Source organism: Choloepus didactylus, chromosome 13, assembly GCF_015220235.1.
Source record: "Choloepus didactylus isolate mChoDid1 chromosome 13, mChoDid1.pri, whole genome shotgun sequence".
Taxonomy (NCBI): Eukaryota; Metazoa; Chordata; class Mammalia; order Pilosa; family Megalonychidae; genus Choloepus; species Choloepus didactylus.
Window position 1 is genome coordinate 3391233 of NC_051319.1, and position 19115 is coordinate 3410347.

Below are 19115 nucleotides of genomic sequence, written 5' to 3' on the forward strand. Positions count from 1 at the left end.
GATATAGTCAGGTTTTTTGTTTTTTAAATTTTAGCCATTATAATAGATGTATAATAGTATCTCATTTTGGTTCTAATTTGTCTTTCCTTAATGATTAGTGACGTTGAGCATATTTTCATGTACTTATTTGCCATCTGAATATGTTCTTTGATGAACCCATTTTAAAATGTTGAATTATTTTCTTATTATTGAGTTTTGAGGGTTTTTAAATATAATCTGGATATAAGACCTTTATTAGATACATGATGCACAAATATTTTCTCCAAGAAAATTTTCTCTCTTTTGGAGAGCAGAAGTTTTTAATTTTGAGGAAGTCGTATTTACCAATTTGATTTTTAAATGATCATGCTTTTGATGGTGTTTTGCTTATTCCAGGGTCACAAAGATTTTCTCCTATGTTTTCTTTTGGAAGTCTTGTAGTTTTAGATTTTACACTTAACTCTTTCGTATATTTTGAGTTAATTTGTGTGTATGGGGTGACATATGAATCGAGGTCAGTTTTACAGCTAGTTATCTAATTGTTCCACTGTCATTTGTTGAACAGAGTATCCCTTCTCCATTAAAGTACCTTTGCACCTTTGTTGACATCAGTTGTCCATGTGTGGGTCTATTTCCGGACTTTTGTTCTGTTTATTGATCTATTTGTCTTTTCACCACTACTATACTGTCTTGGTTATTGTATCTTTATAGTAAGTCTTGAGCTGAGATAATTTTTTCTCCAGCTTGGTTCTTATTTTTTCAAAGTTGTTTTGGCTTTTCAGGTCCTTTGCTCTTATATATTTATCTTAGAATTGGTTTGTCACTTTCTACAAAAAAAAACCTGTTGAGATTTTTATTGGAATTGTGTTGAATCTGTAGATCAGTTTAGGGAGCTGTTAAGAGCTGCCTAGTGATTTTAATGAAAACTCCAGACTTAGGGGTGGATTATAGAGGATGGTGTGTGAGTTGACGTGGTATCGAGAGACTGGGTTGAATTGACACAACCTGGGAAGACTGAGCTAAGCAATGAGTGACCATAAACGAGCAAATGTTTTGTCAGAAAATCTCCTCAGAGAAGCCCAAGGGAAGTGGTTGGCTGGGTTCCTTCAGGAGCAGCCCCAGGAATGATTTCAAGTGAAGTCAGAGGACCTAGCCCTGTTTCTTCTGGAAGAACTACAAGGAGGAAGAGCATGGCCAGATGTGGGTCAGGGGCCAGAGGAGAGGGCTGTGATGCAGGGAGCAACTGGAGGGTGGCACCATTCTTTAAAGAATCCTGGACTGAAGAGTCTTATAGAACAATGAAGCTCAGTTGTGCATTTGAACCGATTGTTGGTCTACAGCAGTGGAAATTTTGCCCGACAAGTGGACATTTGACAATGTCTTGAGACATTTTTGGTTGTCACAATTAGGGAAGGAATGTTTCTAACATCCAGTGGATAGACCTGGGATGCTGCTAAACATCTTATAATGCACAGGGCAGCCTCAACAACAAAGAATTATCTTACCCAGGATGTCGTTAGTACCAAGATTGAGAAACTGTTGTCTAGAAAAGGGTGACCAAAAAGAGGGTGGAATAGAAGTAGAAGCTTGATGGACTGCTCTGAGATCTCTTGCATGCGTGTCTTAAGGAAAAGTACTAAGTACTATCTTGTGTGCTGATTTTTGGAAAGTTATCCTGGGTGATCAGGAATTAGTCTATGGAAATCTTTGGGGATGTTTCCAGAAGATGCTTAAAAACGTTATCAAATAGTACTAGTTTAATAAAAGAATACCTTTACTACAAATAAATGGAAAAATTTTGGATGTTTGAGTTAATTCACTTAAGAAAAAGATGATTTTGTTTGGATATGGATTGTCAACTTAAAGCAGTTGAAAAAATAAGAAAAATTTTCCCAGCTGACATGACAAAAAGTCCAGACTTCACGCAGGGGTTGATCCAGAGGTTCAGTGTTATCACATAGGGCCCCGTTTTTCCTTCAGCCTACTTTGGGCTCCCTTCCTAGCTCCTAGATGACTGCCAGCACCTCCCAAGCTTACTTTCTTTATTCTTCTTCACCCTGATCGGGAGAGAATCTCTTCCTACCCTTATGGAGTTTTCTTTGATTGGGTTATCTTAAATTGTTTGTCCACCCATGAAAATGGTAATGTTTATTAGTTTAGACCTGTGCTTTCCAAAATAGTAGCCACTCGCCACATATGTCTATTAAGTTTGAAACGTGGATAGTCTGAATTGAGATACCAAAGAGGAACGTGAAATATCTCAGTAATTTTCATATTGATCATGTTGATATATTTTGGATGTATCGGATTAGATAAGAAATTAATTATTAAAGTTAATTTCACCTATTTCTGCTTTACTTTTTTAAAAGTGCCTACAAGAAAATTTAAAATTATGTAAAGGACTCGCATTGTATTTCTGTTGGGCAGCACTGGCTTAGACCACACAGGAATCCTTGGAAATGGGGTGGCGTCAATCCCACCCAAACCACGTGGCTGATACACCCATGGGGGAGAGATGGGATAGGTATTGGGGAGGCAACCACAAATAAACCCTGTGGTGAGACTGGCATAAGCAGAGAAGGAATGTTTGTTCGTTGTTACTATTTTACCAAAGATGAAAACACTTCAGCTCTACTGCTACTACTACAAGCTAAATGATTTTTTCTTAAGTATATTTTTGAAAATTGTAAAATTAATATGGTGCTCACAGTAACTAGTAAAATAGCACAAAAATACGCAAAAAGTAAATGACCTTCATCCCTTCCAGTTCCTGTCTCCATTCACAGCCCTAGGTAGCCATTGTCAGACTGGTCTGCCTTCTTCTACTCCTTACTGTGTGCTCATACAAGTACATTCACATGCACTGTGTTGTTGCAGTTGTGTCTGCTGCTTGTCTTAATAAGAATGGGATCCTAGCACTCACTCTGCAGTTTGCTTTCCTTATTCTGGGTCAATAAACACAGACTTACCCCATTCTTTTTAATAATTATATTCCTTCCATAATACAGATATACCACATATCATTTAGTCATTTCCCTATTGATGGTCATTCATGTTATTTCCCATTCCCCTTCCCTCCCCCCAAAATAATGCTGCAATAAAAATCTTTGTGCCTATATCCTTACATACTGGTCCTTTTTTTTCCTATAGGATAGATTCCCAGAAGTGGAATTGCTTGGTCAAACGGTATGTCTATTTTTAAATTTAATAGATATTGCTAGATAACTTTCCCCAAAGGAATAGCAAATCACCTTCACACCTGCAGTGTATGAGTGCCCATTTTGTACATTCTCACCACCATTGGATGCTACTGCTCTTTTAGTGTTTGCCATCATCTCTAATCGTTACTCTAATTTGAATTTCCTTTACTACTATTGATATTGAACATATTTTCACAAGAATATTGTCCATTTTCTTTATTTCACGTTCATTTCCACTGTCCTTTTCTATTTGGTAGTGTTTTTCTTTCTCAATTTTTAGGAGTTCTTGCATATTACCAGTACGCATCCTTTGTTTTATGTATGCAAATGTATCTTTACAATTTTTGTCTGTAAAATTGTATGTTAAAGTTGTGTCTCTTTATGATGCCTTTTGCTAAAAGAAAATTGTTAATTACTATGCAATCAAATACATTTGTCTTTTTTTTTTTATTGCTTCTGAATTACCTGTTTTGCTCAGGGTGGTGTCTCCCATTCCAAGGCCATGCAAATTTTCTCTTAAATTTTCTCTGCAATTTTTTTAACACTGAAATTGTGTTCCATTTTTTTAAGTTTTGTGCATGATATGAGGTAGGATTCTATCTTTCTTTTTTTTCCTAGATGGATAACCGGTTACTTAAGTCCTAGTTATTACAAGAACATTTATTTTCCATGGGATTGAAATGTTACCCTTGTCACATATAAAGATGCCATATATATTTGGATCTATTTCTGGACTCTCTGTTCTGATCCCTATCTGTCTATTTCTGTGCCAACACCATTCTGTTTTGAATGCAGTGGCTTTCTAGTGAGTTGTAATATCTGGTAAGTTCTCCTTCACTAGCCTTTTTTTCATACATTTCATGACTGTTTTATACATTATTTTTCCATATTGTTCTCATTAAATTACATTTAAAAATTGGGAGTGTTTTATCTTAAATATTTTTAATAAATGGTAATATAATATTACAGTCAATAGAAACTAAAAGTTAACATTTTTCAATACAAGATCTCTTTACCTGACATCACCAATTGGAAAAATATTTAATGACACACTGAGGGTTATTTCTACTGTGGACTTTAATTTTTAAATGTGATTCTATTTTATCTGTGTGATAATTTTACAATTACCACAAGATCCAAAAATGGGGACAGAGGCATTGACATATTTATCTATCCAAAAATTAGATTATTCCAGTAACGCTAAAGTGGTTAAAGCTTTTAATGACTATAACTTTATAAATAACCTGCATTTATCTTTCTATACAAAGCTATAAAGTATATCCATTCCTGGATTGGTTGAGGAATGTATAAATGTAATGATGTGAACAAAAACTGCAACTGAAATGCCTAATAAACTATGTATGTTGAGATCTTTTATGATTTGATTCTTTCTTAACTTAAGCAATGTTGAGTATTATATGGACTTCCAGAAATTGTCCCACTTGTAATTTGGGGTGAAGTTATCTAATATTTAATATACTTTCTGGAAATTCTTAACTTGTAATGTAATAGTAGTGTAATATTAATTTAATTGTATTCCTTGACATCTTAATTGCTTTTTGGAAACTTTACCTGGTTCATTAGTGAAGTAATAAATATTTGCATTTTTCTAAGGGCCTTTGAAAAATTGGAGCACAACACAAACTGCCTGGGATTAAAAATAAGAGCAGTATTGGTTTACAAATAAACACATATACAGACAAACCTGAGGTCTATATTTTGATTATGGAAGTAGAGGGACATCCCCATATAAGTTCTACCTATGTTTACTTGGTTAATTGGGGAAAAAAAAATCATTAGTTTCTTCTAAGCTAAAGCCAAAAATGAAATAATGAAATAATTAATGTATTATGATTATTATTGAATGATGTACTTGGATGAAATGCAATTATGCTTTAAAATGAGGAGATTCCTAGGACTTTCAGTAGTAGTATAGTTCAAACAAATGGGTTGGATGGCAATTTTTGCATGATGTATAAATGTTAAAGATGATAGTTTAGAAAAGAGGGAAATTAAATTATTCTTGTAAAGATTGAAATAAGGACATGCTAAAGTTAAATTAAAATCTTCATTATTAACTCATGATCTTTATTAAATCAAAACCAAATATAGTTTTCCTGCTCTCTCCTAAAGAAGGTGATGACCAGTTGTTATCTTCTAGTTTTCATCCAGTACTCATATAAAATCGGGTGTTTCAAATTTGCTCTCTAATATCACTCTCCACTAAAAGGAATCAGGATTTTTTATTTGGAATATAGCTGAATGCCATGATTGGCATAGGGAAAATGTTGTTGGTTTGGAATTAATTTTTTTTGCTAAAGAGCACAGATGCTTTCAACAAAGTGGGGAGGTTGTGCTGTAAAGGACAGAGGAACTAAATTGAAGGGACTTCTGCTGGACAACAATGACTGCTTAAGCGAGAAAAGGAAATGGTAACTAGAAGTCATTAGAACAAGTTGAGCCAAATAAAAGCCAAGAGTAAATCATGATATATACAAAGGTGACAATATAAACAGCACTTAAAAAAAAAGGCATACCATGTTTCCAGTGTTTCTAAATAAGCTATATTCCAATTAACTCAAATTGTGTGTTCTGCACTCAAGTTTTAATCATCTTCAGAATTGACACAGCTAATAAATATAAATGTAAGAAGATATAATTAGCATGTATTCTAAATGTTTGTGAATATAAATTCTACATTGTTAATCTTGAACTAAAATTATTTTAAATTAGATGTTGGTTATCCCAGAAACGTACAACCACAGTAAAAAACAATAAAAATATGAGCTATATAATGTGGGGGAAAAACAAAACAACTACAGGCATCATAAGATCAGCAACAATGAAGGAATATTTCTTATATAAAACTCAGATAATTAAGCCTTTAAACTGCTCCAGAACTGTCTAATCCCTAAAGACTTGGAAGATAGAATTGTGTAGATTAGGACAGAGAACCTGTTTTTGTAAAACAAGCAAAAATAACCATCTGTGACCAGAGTTGGGATTGACTATAGGAATCCACAGGCAAAGCTGTGGCTGTGGGTTTATTATTCCTGAGGTCAGAAAAATCCTAGTTGCTGCAGTGGACCAAGATATCCAAAAAGCCACTTATGGCCAGAGGACTTGACATGATAAATTGCGAACAGATAAGCACTCAGGTAATTAAAATCATGTTCACAGGATTTGAGGAATGGGCTGGGGTTGGGGTTGGGGGCAAAAACAGCAGCGTTGGGCAAAAAGTATCATGTGTGTTGATTTAAATGAATCAACTAATGTTATGTTACAGGCCCTCCAAGGCTGCCGTGTGAGCAAGTGATGGCATTATTGTGCTATCCAAAAAATGATGATACCTCCAAAAACATTCCCAGGTATTTTGTTCAAAGCAATACTCCTTTAGGCCAGGGATGTCATTCCTGGACCTAATGAGATGAGGTAAAATCAGTTTCTAGATAATATTTTTAATTGAGATCAAACTGAAATGAAATAACTTTATATGATATTATACTTTTAAAACATGAAAAAAAAACCTTCAACTAAAAATTATACCAAATCAAGACAAATATTTTGCATACATTAATTATGAGTTTAAGATTTATACAGTGTCACTTACAAATGGCCAAAGAATTTAACATTGTTCTAAGTAAATGCTATTATCTCATTCTTGTTAAAATGTTTCCCTTATAAAATATTACCTTCATCCACACCATCTTTAACTGTCTCAATACAGAATACCATTATCATCGCCTCCCATCTTTTTATTATATTAATCTACCAATAGAATATGTTAAGCCTCCTACATGTAGGAGGTAGAGCAAAATATTGACACAACAAATCCAGTACAAGCATGAAACTCCCATATTGCTTAAATTTTACATATCTCTGTTGGTGGTAAAGTATACTATCACGAGAGAAAGTGTAGTTCTTTTGGAGTGAGGATCCATCCTTTCCCTGGACTGTTTTAGAAATTCTAAATCAGTTGCAATTGTGACTTGAGAGCTTCTCTTTTCCGCTCTCAGGTCTTCAGGCCCTTAAGAAAAGAGTAAGACTGGCTCCATGTATTCAAATGAAGTCACTGGGTCAGTAGTCAATGACCCTTACTCTCTGTGCTCTAAGGAGAAAAAGCTGCCACCTCCTTTGGGCAGTCTGCTGTGAGCTGGTGACATATTCTGCCGGCTACAGTTGACTTACAGATTGTGTCAAATGACTATTCTATTACTCAGGGTTCTTCAAAGAAACAGAACTGACAGGATATGTATATATATACATATATATATATGAAATAAGATTTATTATAGGAATTGGCTGACATGACCATGGCAATGGTCAAGTCTGAATTCTTTGGGCAGGCCACAAGTTGGGAACGCCGATGAATGTTTCGATGCATTCCCCTGGAGAAGCTGGCTGACTGAAGTAGAGAGAGAAATTCTCTCTGACTGTTGAAATCATCAGTTCTTCCTTTAAGGCCTTCCAAATCACTGGACGAGACTTATCTCATTGCTGCAAGTAGTCTTCTTTGTGGATCGTGGATGTAATCAGCCAGAGATGTAATCAACTGATTGATGATTAATCCATGAAATACCTTCAGAGTAACAACCAGCCCAGTGCCTGCTTGACTGAACAACTGAGCACCATAACCTAGCCAGGTTAACCACCACAATCCATTCCTAGTCAACTGAGAACCCATACATGTCTCCTTAAACTATATTTAATCTCTAGATATTAAAAATTGTAAAAGTCATACTTCTACCTGACATAATTCAACTTTCCTGCATACAACCGGAAACTCACTAACCCATTCCCCAGAAGAGGATGCAAGTCTTTGGGTAATATCAGCTTTTATAAGATATAACTTAAATTCTATGACATGAAATTAATACAACTTATGTTATATGATAATGCAATAATATAGGGAAGAAAAGAGATACTTGCTTTATGTATATATGCAAACATATTCATTGCAAACAAGAAAGAAATACTCATAAACGTTATAGTCCTCATTTCTGCAACTGGTTACATGGATGTAGCTCACATTTATTACTACTGTCTTCCACTACCCATTCCTTATTCCTTTTACACACAGAAAGCACCTCAGGTGGTTGTAGATCTTTGTCTGGTGGCGTGACTCAAACCTTCATTCCTGAGGTTTCTGAGCTTTTAGTAGTCCTGCGTGGATTGGGTTGTTGCAGTTTTCCATTGACTTTAATCACAGGGCATGGTATACTAAGAGATGCCCTAGGGGATCTCCTGTGTTCCAGGAAAACTCTTCTTTACCTCCATTGTGTAGTTGCAGTCCTGTTTCCCCTTGATAGTCAGGATCAATCACCCCAGCCAGTACAATAATCCCCTTCCTTGCCTGTTGATTCAGAGGCATGAGGAAAACCAAAGTGACCAGGTGGCAGTCTTTTGTCCAGTTCAGTGGAATCATTGTTGCGTTTCCTGGTGGACACACTTCTTTTGGAACTAAGACCTGTAGACCAGCAAAGCTTAAGGACATGGGAACAGGAAACAATAATTTTTCTAGTGGATCACTAGGGATAATAGTGAGTGGCACCACTCCCATTTCTATCCCTTGATTCCTGGGCCCATGAATCCTGGCTGTGGGAGAAGCAGCACAACAGAGTGGATACTGATTTAGAGAATATACAGCCTCCTGGAAAATATTGTCCCAGTCCTGCAAGTTGTTGCCAACAAGTTGACACCGTAACTGTGTCTTCAAAAGGCCATTCTACTATTCTGTCAATCCAGCTGCTTGAAGATGGTGTGGAACACGGTAAGACCAGTGAATTCTGTATGCCCATTCCTGAACTTCATTTACTGTCAAGTGGACTCCTGACCAGAAGGAAAGCTGTGTGGAATACCAGGGCGGTGGATAAGGCACTCTGAAAGCTCAGTAGTTTTGTTAGAAGCATTGCATTCATGGAAGGAAAATCTGTATCTAGAATAAGTGTACCTATTCCATTGAGAACAAAATGCTGCCCCTTCCATGATGGAGGTGCTCAAATGTAATCAACCTGCCACCAGGTAGCAGGCGGATCACTTGGAGAAAGGTGCGCTATTGGAGCCTGAGTGTTGGTCTCTGCTGCTGGCAGATTGGGCACTCAGCAGTGGCCGTAGCCAGGTCGACCTGGGTGAGTGGAAGTCCATGTTGCTGAGCCCATGCATAATCTCCATTCCTACCTCCATGGCCACTTTGTTCATGAGCCCATTGGACAATGATGGGAATGGCTGGGGAAAGAGACTGACTGGTATCCGTAGAACAAGTCATCCTATCTTCTTGTTTATTAAAATCCTCTTCTGCTGATGTCACACTCTGATGACCATTCACATGGCACTTAAGTGTCTTCACTTTTTTCACCCATTCAGAAAGGTCTTTCTACATTTCTCTTCCCCCATACCTCTTTGTCACCAATTCTCTAATTATGTTTCTTCCCAGACCCTGCCAGCCAGCCAAACCATTTGTCACGGAGCATGGGTCAGTGTACAAATGCACTCCAAGCCATTTCTCCTTACAAGAAAAATTAACAACCATGTGCTTGCTCAAAGTTTTGCCTGCTGTGAGGATCTCCCTTCACCCCTTTCCACGTTCAGGTGGTACCTGTATATCATGCAGAACCATCTGTAAACCCAGCTCTAGAAACCGGGCTCAAGTTTTTGCTTAGTCACCTGACCATAGGGAATTCCCCAAGAAGCCATTGCTGCTGGCTGGGAAATTTTGGCTACTTCCTGTAATTTACTTGTGCCTTCAGGGCCTGATCAAGCCTGGCCTTGTATATACCACTTCTGTTTGATGATGGAGTGCCTTAGTGCATGCCCAACTTTATGGCTTCTTGAGTCGGACAACATCCAATTCAGGTCTCATGGTAATTTTACAGCCCATGGTTAACTGTTCCGTCACTGAGGCTCAGTAGCAGGCCAAGAACTGTTTATCCAAAGGAGAGTCGCTATCTGCAGAGGATGGCAGGGCATTGCCCCCATATCCTAAGGGTCTGTGCTATAATTTTCCTATAGGGGCCTGTCAAAGTTTCCAAACAGCACCTCTTATTTGCCACTGAAACTTCCAGCACCATTGAATCTGCTGAATCATATGGCCCAAGTGGCAGAGCAGCTTGTCGGCAGTCTGGAACTGTTGCAGACCCTCCTTGTTCTAGTCCCCACTCAAAATTAGCAACACTTTGGGTCACTTAGTAAATTCTTTTGGAGTTTTACGTACCTCCTTAAGGGTCACACTTTGTACTTCATCTTCTGGAGCCTGTTGGAATTTTAGTCTAGTTATAGGTCTGGTAGTAAAGAAGGGTGGTAGGGTTGGTCATGAGAGGAATCAGCAGTGTTTTGCAAGCTAACTACTTCAAGGCATTCCATTGTATTTTCATCTGGAGAAACAGGGTTAATCTCTTCTGACAGAAGTGTGAGGGCTGTTTCCTCAGGTGAAGCAATTATTAGGCACAGAGGGTTAATCTCTTCAGGTAGAGATGGAGTGGCTGTTTCCTCAGGGCAGACCATTGCAGGTTTATCTGACAGAGAAGACTCAGCAGAATCTAGAGTTTCAGTGTCCCCACACCATCATCATCAGCCCATAGGTCCATATTCCAATTTTCAGGATCCCATTCCTTCTTAATCAGTGCTCTCTCTTTTAAAACAGATACCTTGCAAGGTTGAAAATTCAATTATGTTGTAATTCAGTCACTTGCACAGTGATTCTGGGTCTGGTTCAGAAATCTCAAGTCTGCAGCTACAAGAAATAAAGTTGTCTTTCAGGGCACACATGGAAACTTTCATGTCCTTCATGCAGTGCTTAAGTTGGGAATTTGAAGCCTTGAGCTCACCTGTTTCTTTAACAGCTATATCCATATAATTAGGAACAACTAGCCAACATCATCAGACAAAACTACACAAAACTGCTTGTAAGCTATCAAATAAACTCTCACCTCTACATAGCTTTGCCTCATAATCATTTGAGTATCAGCACCCAACGGTGATAATTTGCATATCTCTATTGCCTTCTGACCCCACGGACTGCCACTGCCATCTGGCTCACTGGATAGAGTCATTAGTGATTACTAATCTAATGAGATTCGAGAACCAATTTCAAAAACCCCAGAACCATCTCAAAAATCTCACCCTTAAGATTCTGTTTCTCAAGAACCACTCTTCGTACCAAATCTGTATTAATCAGTGTTCTTCCTAGAAACAGAACCAACAGGATATTAGGAGACTTGTAGGAATTTGCTCACGTGACCTTAGGGACCTGAATTTCATAGGGCAGGCTGCAAGTTGGGAACTCCGATCGTTTTGATTAATTCTCCTAGAGAAGCTGGCTGGCTGAAGTAGAGAAGTAAATTCTTCTTTCTGATTGCTGAAATCATCAGTTCTCCCTTTAATACCAACAACTGATTGGATGAGACTTCTCTCACTGCTGAAGGCAATCTTCTTTGTTGATTGTGGATGTAATCAGTCATAGATGCAATCACTGACTAAGTCCCAAAATATCCTCATAGTAACAATGAGGCCAGTGCTGACTTGACCAAGCTACTGGGCACATAATCTAGCCAAGTTGACACATGAAATTATTCCAATTACCTTTTAAAATGACACATTAAATTTGGTCCCCAGTTATTAATCCCCACAATAATTTACACATCTTGATGTTTAAAAGTCAATCCTTGTTCTGCTGTCATTTCTGCTAACATTCAAATTATAATGAATGAAATAACTGCCTGCAGAATAAAGAGAAAGATACCATAGGTACCTAATCCTAGTATTGTATTTTCTTATGTAAAGACCCCACCCTTGTATCTCTCGGAAAGGGTAGGACTATTGAAATGTATGAATAGAAAACTTCAAAAGTGAACCTGTCAAAGCGATTGAAAGTAAAGATATTTTTAAAATAATTGCAGTTGTATTCAAAAGTGAAAAGAAAAAAAAAAAGTCAAAGCATTTCTACTTAATGCCATCCTGAGTTGTGGAACATTTTGTAAGAATGAATAGAATATTCACAGGAAGCAGGGCACCTCAGCATTCTCCAATTTAGGCGACACGTGTCCCCCAACCTCCAATTTATTTGACCAGATCTCCACCAGATCTGTTAAGGCCCCTTCGTTTTCTTCTTCTTAGGTGTCCAGCTGTGGAGCATAAGATCACATTTGTAGGGACATTGTGATTGAACAAACATTTTCTCTTATATGGTGTTTCAGAAGACTCTTTTTATCTTCTGGATGTCCAGGCTCCTTGGATACCTGAATAATGAAGAATCTGAGCTGGCTGAGCCATTTCTGCACCAGAATCCTGGGAGCTTAACAAACTTTGAAGTGGATTGCTCCCTCCTGTGAAGCTACCACAATAAAAAGTGGGGTCTTTCATAGTCCTTGCATTGATGTCTGCAAAGCCAGATGGCTTTGTAAAGTGAGCCCCAAAGCAGAAGCAGTATAATTGATTAAAAGAAATGCCAGGTAGTTGAAGGCTCTCGTACCTAGTGTGAGCCTGGCAGAAAGAATTGTTCTCTTGGGGTATGTTAATATTGGGGAATCTCACTATCCCATCTTCAGGGGTCAGCCAAAGACAATTGAGACAGGTGTTGGAAGCAGGCTGCTTTAAAATGAAGGCTGAAAAAATATCTCTAGGCAGCCATTGCAAGAACTGCCTCAAAAACAAATGAAGCTGGCCAGAGAAGGAAGTGCTTTGAGGGTTTTATAGATACTTTCTGAAGCTGTGGCTTACAGGCTTCAAATTGTCCTCTCCTTCTTGGCTTCTTTTATTGAGGTCCTAGATCTGCCTTGTCCTTAAACCCCAAAGTTTCCATTTCCTTATACCTAAGGGCAATTGTAACTCACACCTAGTCTCTGTATACTATAAATGAATCTATTGTGGATGCTGGGGGCTCTTGTCTTTTGTGGCTGGTATAGAAATCATTCTGTGTTTGTAACCCTAAACCTGAGAGCACAGTCATATATTTCAAGTTGCTTAGAGGGAGGGACTGATGAAACTTGGCCTTCTAAGTAAAGGGATTCATGGATGTGACAAATTGTCCTCTGGCTTCATAACCTACCATTAGATTATTGGGAAATGAGATTGGAAGCAAAAGGGGAAAAAGCTCATCTTAAGATGAGCTTTAAGAATCTGCCATAAAAGAGTTAGCTGGCCCTGTGTTCATTTGTTTTTCCATAACAGGAAAACCTTTAATCCTGCTATGTATGGCATATGATGGGGGTTTAAAAAGCAAGCTACCTCACTGTTCCAGTTTCTCCACATTGCCATCTCCTCTCCCTGACTCAACAGATTTGGGCTGATTTGCTTGCAGAGTAAAGGTGGCAGAGGACCTGCGTATTTTGTTGAAATAGCTTATTGAAGAAGAATTAGTACATTTTGACCTCTGTGAACTTCTATGGATCCTTTCAAAGAGGGAAATAAATCAAATCTGGAGGCATTTCCAAGAATGTTTTAGAGAATAAACTGATGTGTGTATCCTTAATATCATGGTCTACCTTTAGAGTAATAATGTAGAATTTATAGTATTTGTATAAGTTAGGGTTAATTGGTCTTTGTAGAAAATAATAAAGTAATATTTCTAGCTTAGTCACATAATTATCATAATAATGTGATAATTGTGGGAAAACTAGAAAAAAGTAGGAAAACATATATATTCACATTTACCCCCATATCTTACCATTTATTGAAAAAGTAGCTTAAAAAGCAGAGAATTTAGCTTTCATTTCTTTTTGTGCATTAAATAATTTTTTGTTTTGGCATTGTCAGTGTTACAGTTTTTCATCATTTAAGAGATGGGATGACATTTTATTTTTCTGTGAAAATTCTTAAATCATTAATATTTAAAAAAAAATTCCATTGTAGAAAAATAAAATGCAAAAATAAATAAAATCAATGAAGGTGTAAAAAATAAAATAGTAGTCACTATAATTTCATCATGTACGGTTAGCCCCCACTAGTATTTTAATATATTTCTTTCCAGGCTTTTTTCTAAATCCTTGCTAGTTGATGATTGATTTTTGGCATGCATTCCTTTTCCATCTGGGAAGTACTGCTTGGAGGTGACCAGTTATATATGAGCTGAGTGCCTTGTTTACCCACAAAGTTTGCTGTATCTTCAAACAGAAACAGCCAGGAGAGCACAGTGCCAGACTGTTTCCAATAGCCATGTACAGTTGTTTAGAGTACTGAAGCATTTCGTTATTTTCAGTAATTTGTTTTCTGAAATTCCAAATGTTAACATTTTCCCTACAGCTTGTGGCATTATTTGTTGAGGTTCAGGGAAGCTTTTACTTTTTATGTGTAGGAAATCACTCTGAACAACACATTTTAATAGGTTCCAGGAGTCAACAAAGAGATGCTATATTCACTTAGGGAATAGAACAGATTTTCTTTGTTTTGCTTTAACAATTGGGGCTTTATAAGGTTTCCCCAGAAACCAGCACTGTAGCAATTCTCAGCCAAGTTTGGATTTGTAGAGTGATTTATTGATCATGGAGGATTTGCCGAGTTTCTCAGGATCTGTCATTAGTGTGACTTGGTATATACAGTCCTCCTGGAGTGGAGGCTCCCTAGGGACAGGGGTTTTGTTCCCTGCTCTGTCTTCAGTGCCTTGAACCATGCCTGGCGTGTAATAGGTGTTACATACATATTTGTAGAATATTGTTTTGTATGACATAAAATTACAATTTCCCTTACTGCTCAGCACTCTCATGAACTAACCCATTAATTAATTGGTTAAACAATAAATTATTAATTATTGAATTCTTATATTATGTTAGTTAAACTTTGAATAAGAACTTGCTATGCTTCAAATATAATATTGGATGTTGGGTCCTCCCTATAATGAGTTTTAGTCTAGTGAAATTTTTATTATATTTTCATTTATGTTTTATGAGAACAGATAAGAGTGATGGATTCAATACAGATTAATATTTTTCCAATCCTCTGTCTTCTATATAAAGGAGTGCAATTTAATTTTAATACTGTCATAAATTTTAATCTTTCTATTTTGTTTTTTGTTTCACAAAGTTTTAAAAGTGTTCATCAAAGGTAATGTGAGCTCCCATTTGCTAATCTGAATTGAGGAGTGCTGGAAATAGATATTTATGCCAAGTGTCCTTCCCGTTGGTCTGGCTTGAATCCCCTATATTATCTCTTTACTGGGTGATAATACAGATGAAAAAAATAGATATTAGTTGATAGGAATAAAATTAAGCTATTTTTAGTTATTTCTCCCATGGCTTAAATATGTTGATCCAGTCAACTATTTATTCTTTTGCTAGATGTGGGAAAAAAGGAAACAGAGAAGAAAAAAGTAATATAAACAATGAGATGGTGACCAAGGAGCATCATCATTTTGGGTGGGTAGTCTTTATAGTAAAATATATAAAGGCATGTGTAAGAATAATCAGCACCAAATTCTTGTTTGTGGTTGCCTCCCTGGGGAAGGAGGGGAAATGAGAACTGAGTGGGGGCTGGGGGAAACCGGAGGGCTTCAACAGTGTCTGTGTTTGATTTATCAATCTGGGTAGTTGGTATACAGGTAGATGTTTGGTATGTTATCTCCTTCCTAGATTTGTTTAATTAAAAAAAAAAAAAACAATAAGAAACAGAGAGTGGATCTGCATGGAAGTGAGCCACCCTTTTCACATTTCTCATTTGATTTCTTTTCCTAGCTGCTAAAACATATAATACCATACAGTGGGAAGGCTTAAACAGTGGTAATTTAGTCACTCACAGTTGAAGTTAGGAGAAGTCCAGAATTGAGGTATCAGTAAGGTGATGCTTTCTCCCAGAAGACTGTGGCATTCTGGGGCTAGCTGCTAGAGATCCTTGGTCCTTGGCTTTTCTGTCACATGGCAATGCACATGGTGGTGCCCTCTCCTTTCTCTTCTGGATTCCATTGGCTTCCAGCTTTTGGCTGTGCCCCATGCTTCTCTCTCTGACTTCCATTCTGCTTATAAAGGAATCCAGTAATCCAAATTAGAGCCCAACCCGATTCAGTTGGACCACACTTCAACTGAAATAACATCATGAAGAGATCTTATTCACAGTGGGTCCACACCCACCAGAATGCTGACCAAGAACATGTCCAAATTGGGGAACACAATTCAATCCACCACAACATTATAGGATTTGGATTGCTTCACCAGCCTCTGCCATTATCAGGGTCTTCCAAACAAACCTGGTGGCAAATTGGCAAGGAAGAGGAAAGAAAGGTATTATGGAAGCAGAGAATCACAGTTAAGAGACCCTGGTAAATCGAATATACTTAGGTGTTTGAACCTGAATCACCAAAAGAAGCAATGATAATACCTCCTAATATGTAATAATTTTCTCTTACTCTTCACTCAGATTATTTCTGTTTATACAAAAGCCTTTGACAGCTACACATCTTGTAGCTGTCATGCACACAGACTTTGAAATGGAGGTACCCACTTTAGCAGCGCCTGGCTTCTAATTATGCTGGTCACAGTGGAGGATCCTTGTTGGGTTGGAGGACCCTGTGGCATCCCCTCACGCTCACCCAGACCATCAGCTCACGTTCGTGGAATCATGGCTGGAACCTGCGTGGCTGGAACCTGCGTGGCTGGAGCCGTGAGTGGGTAAAGGATGGCAACTGAAGGTAATGGGCTTTATGAAGTAACTTGAGCAGGGACAGTGAGTAAAGGAAGAAGCACACACGAGATGCGGATACTCGAGAAAACGAAGCATGTGCCTGACCTGGGAATGGAGGTGGACATGCTGCTTTCGTGCCTCCGTTCTCATTCCCCAAGCTCAGGTCAAGGGGGCAGATTTCACCATGTCCAGCTCGAGCTTACTTGGGTCTGGTGAATGCCCCCTCCTTTTCTCACTAAATTCCTTGAATGGGCTTCATAGCCCACCAAGAGAGAGTGGAAGGGTTATAGAAAATAATAACAGGGCTAAGACATGTTACTTGTCAAGGAAAGAGGGCAGTTGAATCTTCTAAAGTGGATGGGTTGTTAGAGAACAAAGCCAGGATGAAATTTGAGTTGTTTCTTGTTATTGCTTCTTTTACCTTCTCTCCAAGTATTTCTCCTTATTATAGCAGACTAATCTATAGAAATACAGTCAGTTCCACTCTAGATGATAGCAAATGAGTACTACTCTTCTACATTCCCTGTTAAGGAGGTCTTTGTGGATAAACCCAGTAACCTCCCCCACTATGTATAACCTTGGTTTTCTGAGAATGTGGTCTGGTGTCTTCAACTTATAGATATACCTAAGAGCACAGCCATTGTTGAGATGGGGAAATGGAGTTGGCCAGGGTTGGGGGTCACAGCAACCTGAATTCTTCTCCCAGGCCAGGTGCTTTGGGAAAGATGCAGAGGGATGCTCTCAGCTAGTGTGCTCTCCCCTACTAGAAGACTGATGTCCCACTCTGCAGTGATGTCTCTTGGTTAACTAGGCTGGACATTTGGGTATCTCACAGACTCTCCTTGAGTGGAGGAGACTGGGATTATGCCCAGAATTAAAACCTGATAGGAGACTGGCAAAGATGTCCAGTTGTATCCAGTGCCCATGCTCCCCTTCTGTCTTACTAATAAAATGATTATTTTTCAAAGGGTAGTAATGTGCCCAAATAAAATATTATACCTACCAGCCTATCTCTCTCCCTCGCTACTAGATGTAGTTGTGGTATTATATTCCGGCCAGGTGAATGTCAGCAGAAGTTACTCAAGTAATAGACAACTGATAGGCATTCTCTTTCTCCTACCTTCTCTTTCCTCACTGGAATGCATTTGTGAGGGCTACAGCTCTAGCAGCTACATTGGTCCATGAGGTAACCATAATGGTAGAGTATACCTGCTAAGCTTAGTGGAGCTGAAAGATAGAAGTAGTTTGATTCTCTGATGATTTGATAGACACAATACCAGCCCTGGACTTCCTGCTTCTGAACCTCTTTTACATGAGAGACTAAAAAGGTTCTATTTTACTTAAGCCATGTAAGTTTGGATTATCTATTCTATGCAACAAAACCTAATTCTAACTGATACAGAGACCCTCTCCACAGGAGTCTTTTTTTTTTTAATGCAATTTTATTGAGATATATTCACACACCATATAATCCATCCAAAGTATGCAATCAGTGGCTCACAGTATCTCCACAGGAATCTTAATCACTGTTCTTTAGAGTTAACAGTATATTGGAAAGGGAAGGTTGGTCCAAGGAGAGTGAAAATATAATTTCTTCCTAAGACCTAGGAAGGTCTGCTGCCCATGGCATCATTTCTCCAAGGCATCTTATATGTGAGGAAGAAGAGTAGATTCTGAAACTGTGTCCCCTTCAACTGTTCCTTCATTTCATCAAAGCTCCACTTCCTAATTTCATACATAGTTTTAGCCATTACCATTTCCTGCCAGCTAATATTTAGTTTCAGCAGCATTGCCATCATAGCAGTAAAATCCAGTTTTAAGTACTTCATTGTTTTTTATCCTTGTTTCAGAAAGATGAGTAGAAAACAGAAAAATAACATGTTGATATTAGTGATAAGATGTGTAGTTCTCGTAAACTTAATGTAGTTGACACCAGAGGGAAATTATTTGACGATCCCAAAAGGACTAATCTTTTGCTTCAATCAGGCATTCATTATAATTAAGTCAGTGGTGTGTGTATTTGTGAATGAAAAGAACAATTAAAGGATGTGGACAAATTGGAAGCGTATTAATGAGGAGTGTATCAGGAATAGTTAGGAATTTTGAATTGTTTTCCTTTCTCAAGGAATAAGAAATCCCCTGATATTATATATTAGACTGTTGTGCATGTTTTCAGGAATGTATGAAGCAGGAAATTAGAGAGCCACCTTAAAATGTGGAGTCACTGCTTATCTTTTTAGCTGTAGGATGATTTTTCTGATCTAATGTATTGAATTGGGAGGAAACATCAGGACGAGTGGGCCTGCTTCAGGATTGCACAGTGGTGACATCTGT

General features: G+C 38.0%; 1 protein-coding gene across 10 annotated transcripts in view; it reads left to right on the plus strand.

Annotated features, from left to right (window-relative positions):
• The window catches only part of MAST4 (microtubule associated serine/threonine kinase family member 4), a 674031-nt gene that overhangs the window by 365365 nt on the left and 289551 nt on the right, over positions 1–19115 (plus strand). For 7 of the 10 annotated variants that reach the window (XM_037801729.1, XM_037801730.1, XM_037801731.1 and 4 more), the window contains one exon: positions 3130–3165. The exons of the other annotated variants lie outside the window; for them this stretch is intronic. In XM_037801729.1, coding sequence (XP_037657657.1) covers positions 3130–3165 — 36 coding nt within the window. The remainder of the gene's footprint in view (positions 1–3129; positions 3166–19115) is intronic. 10 annotated transcript variants of the gene reach the window in all.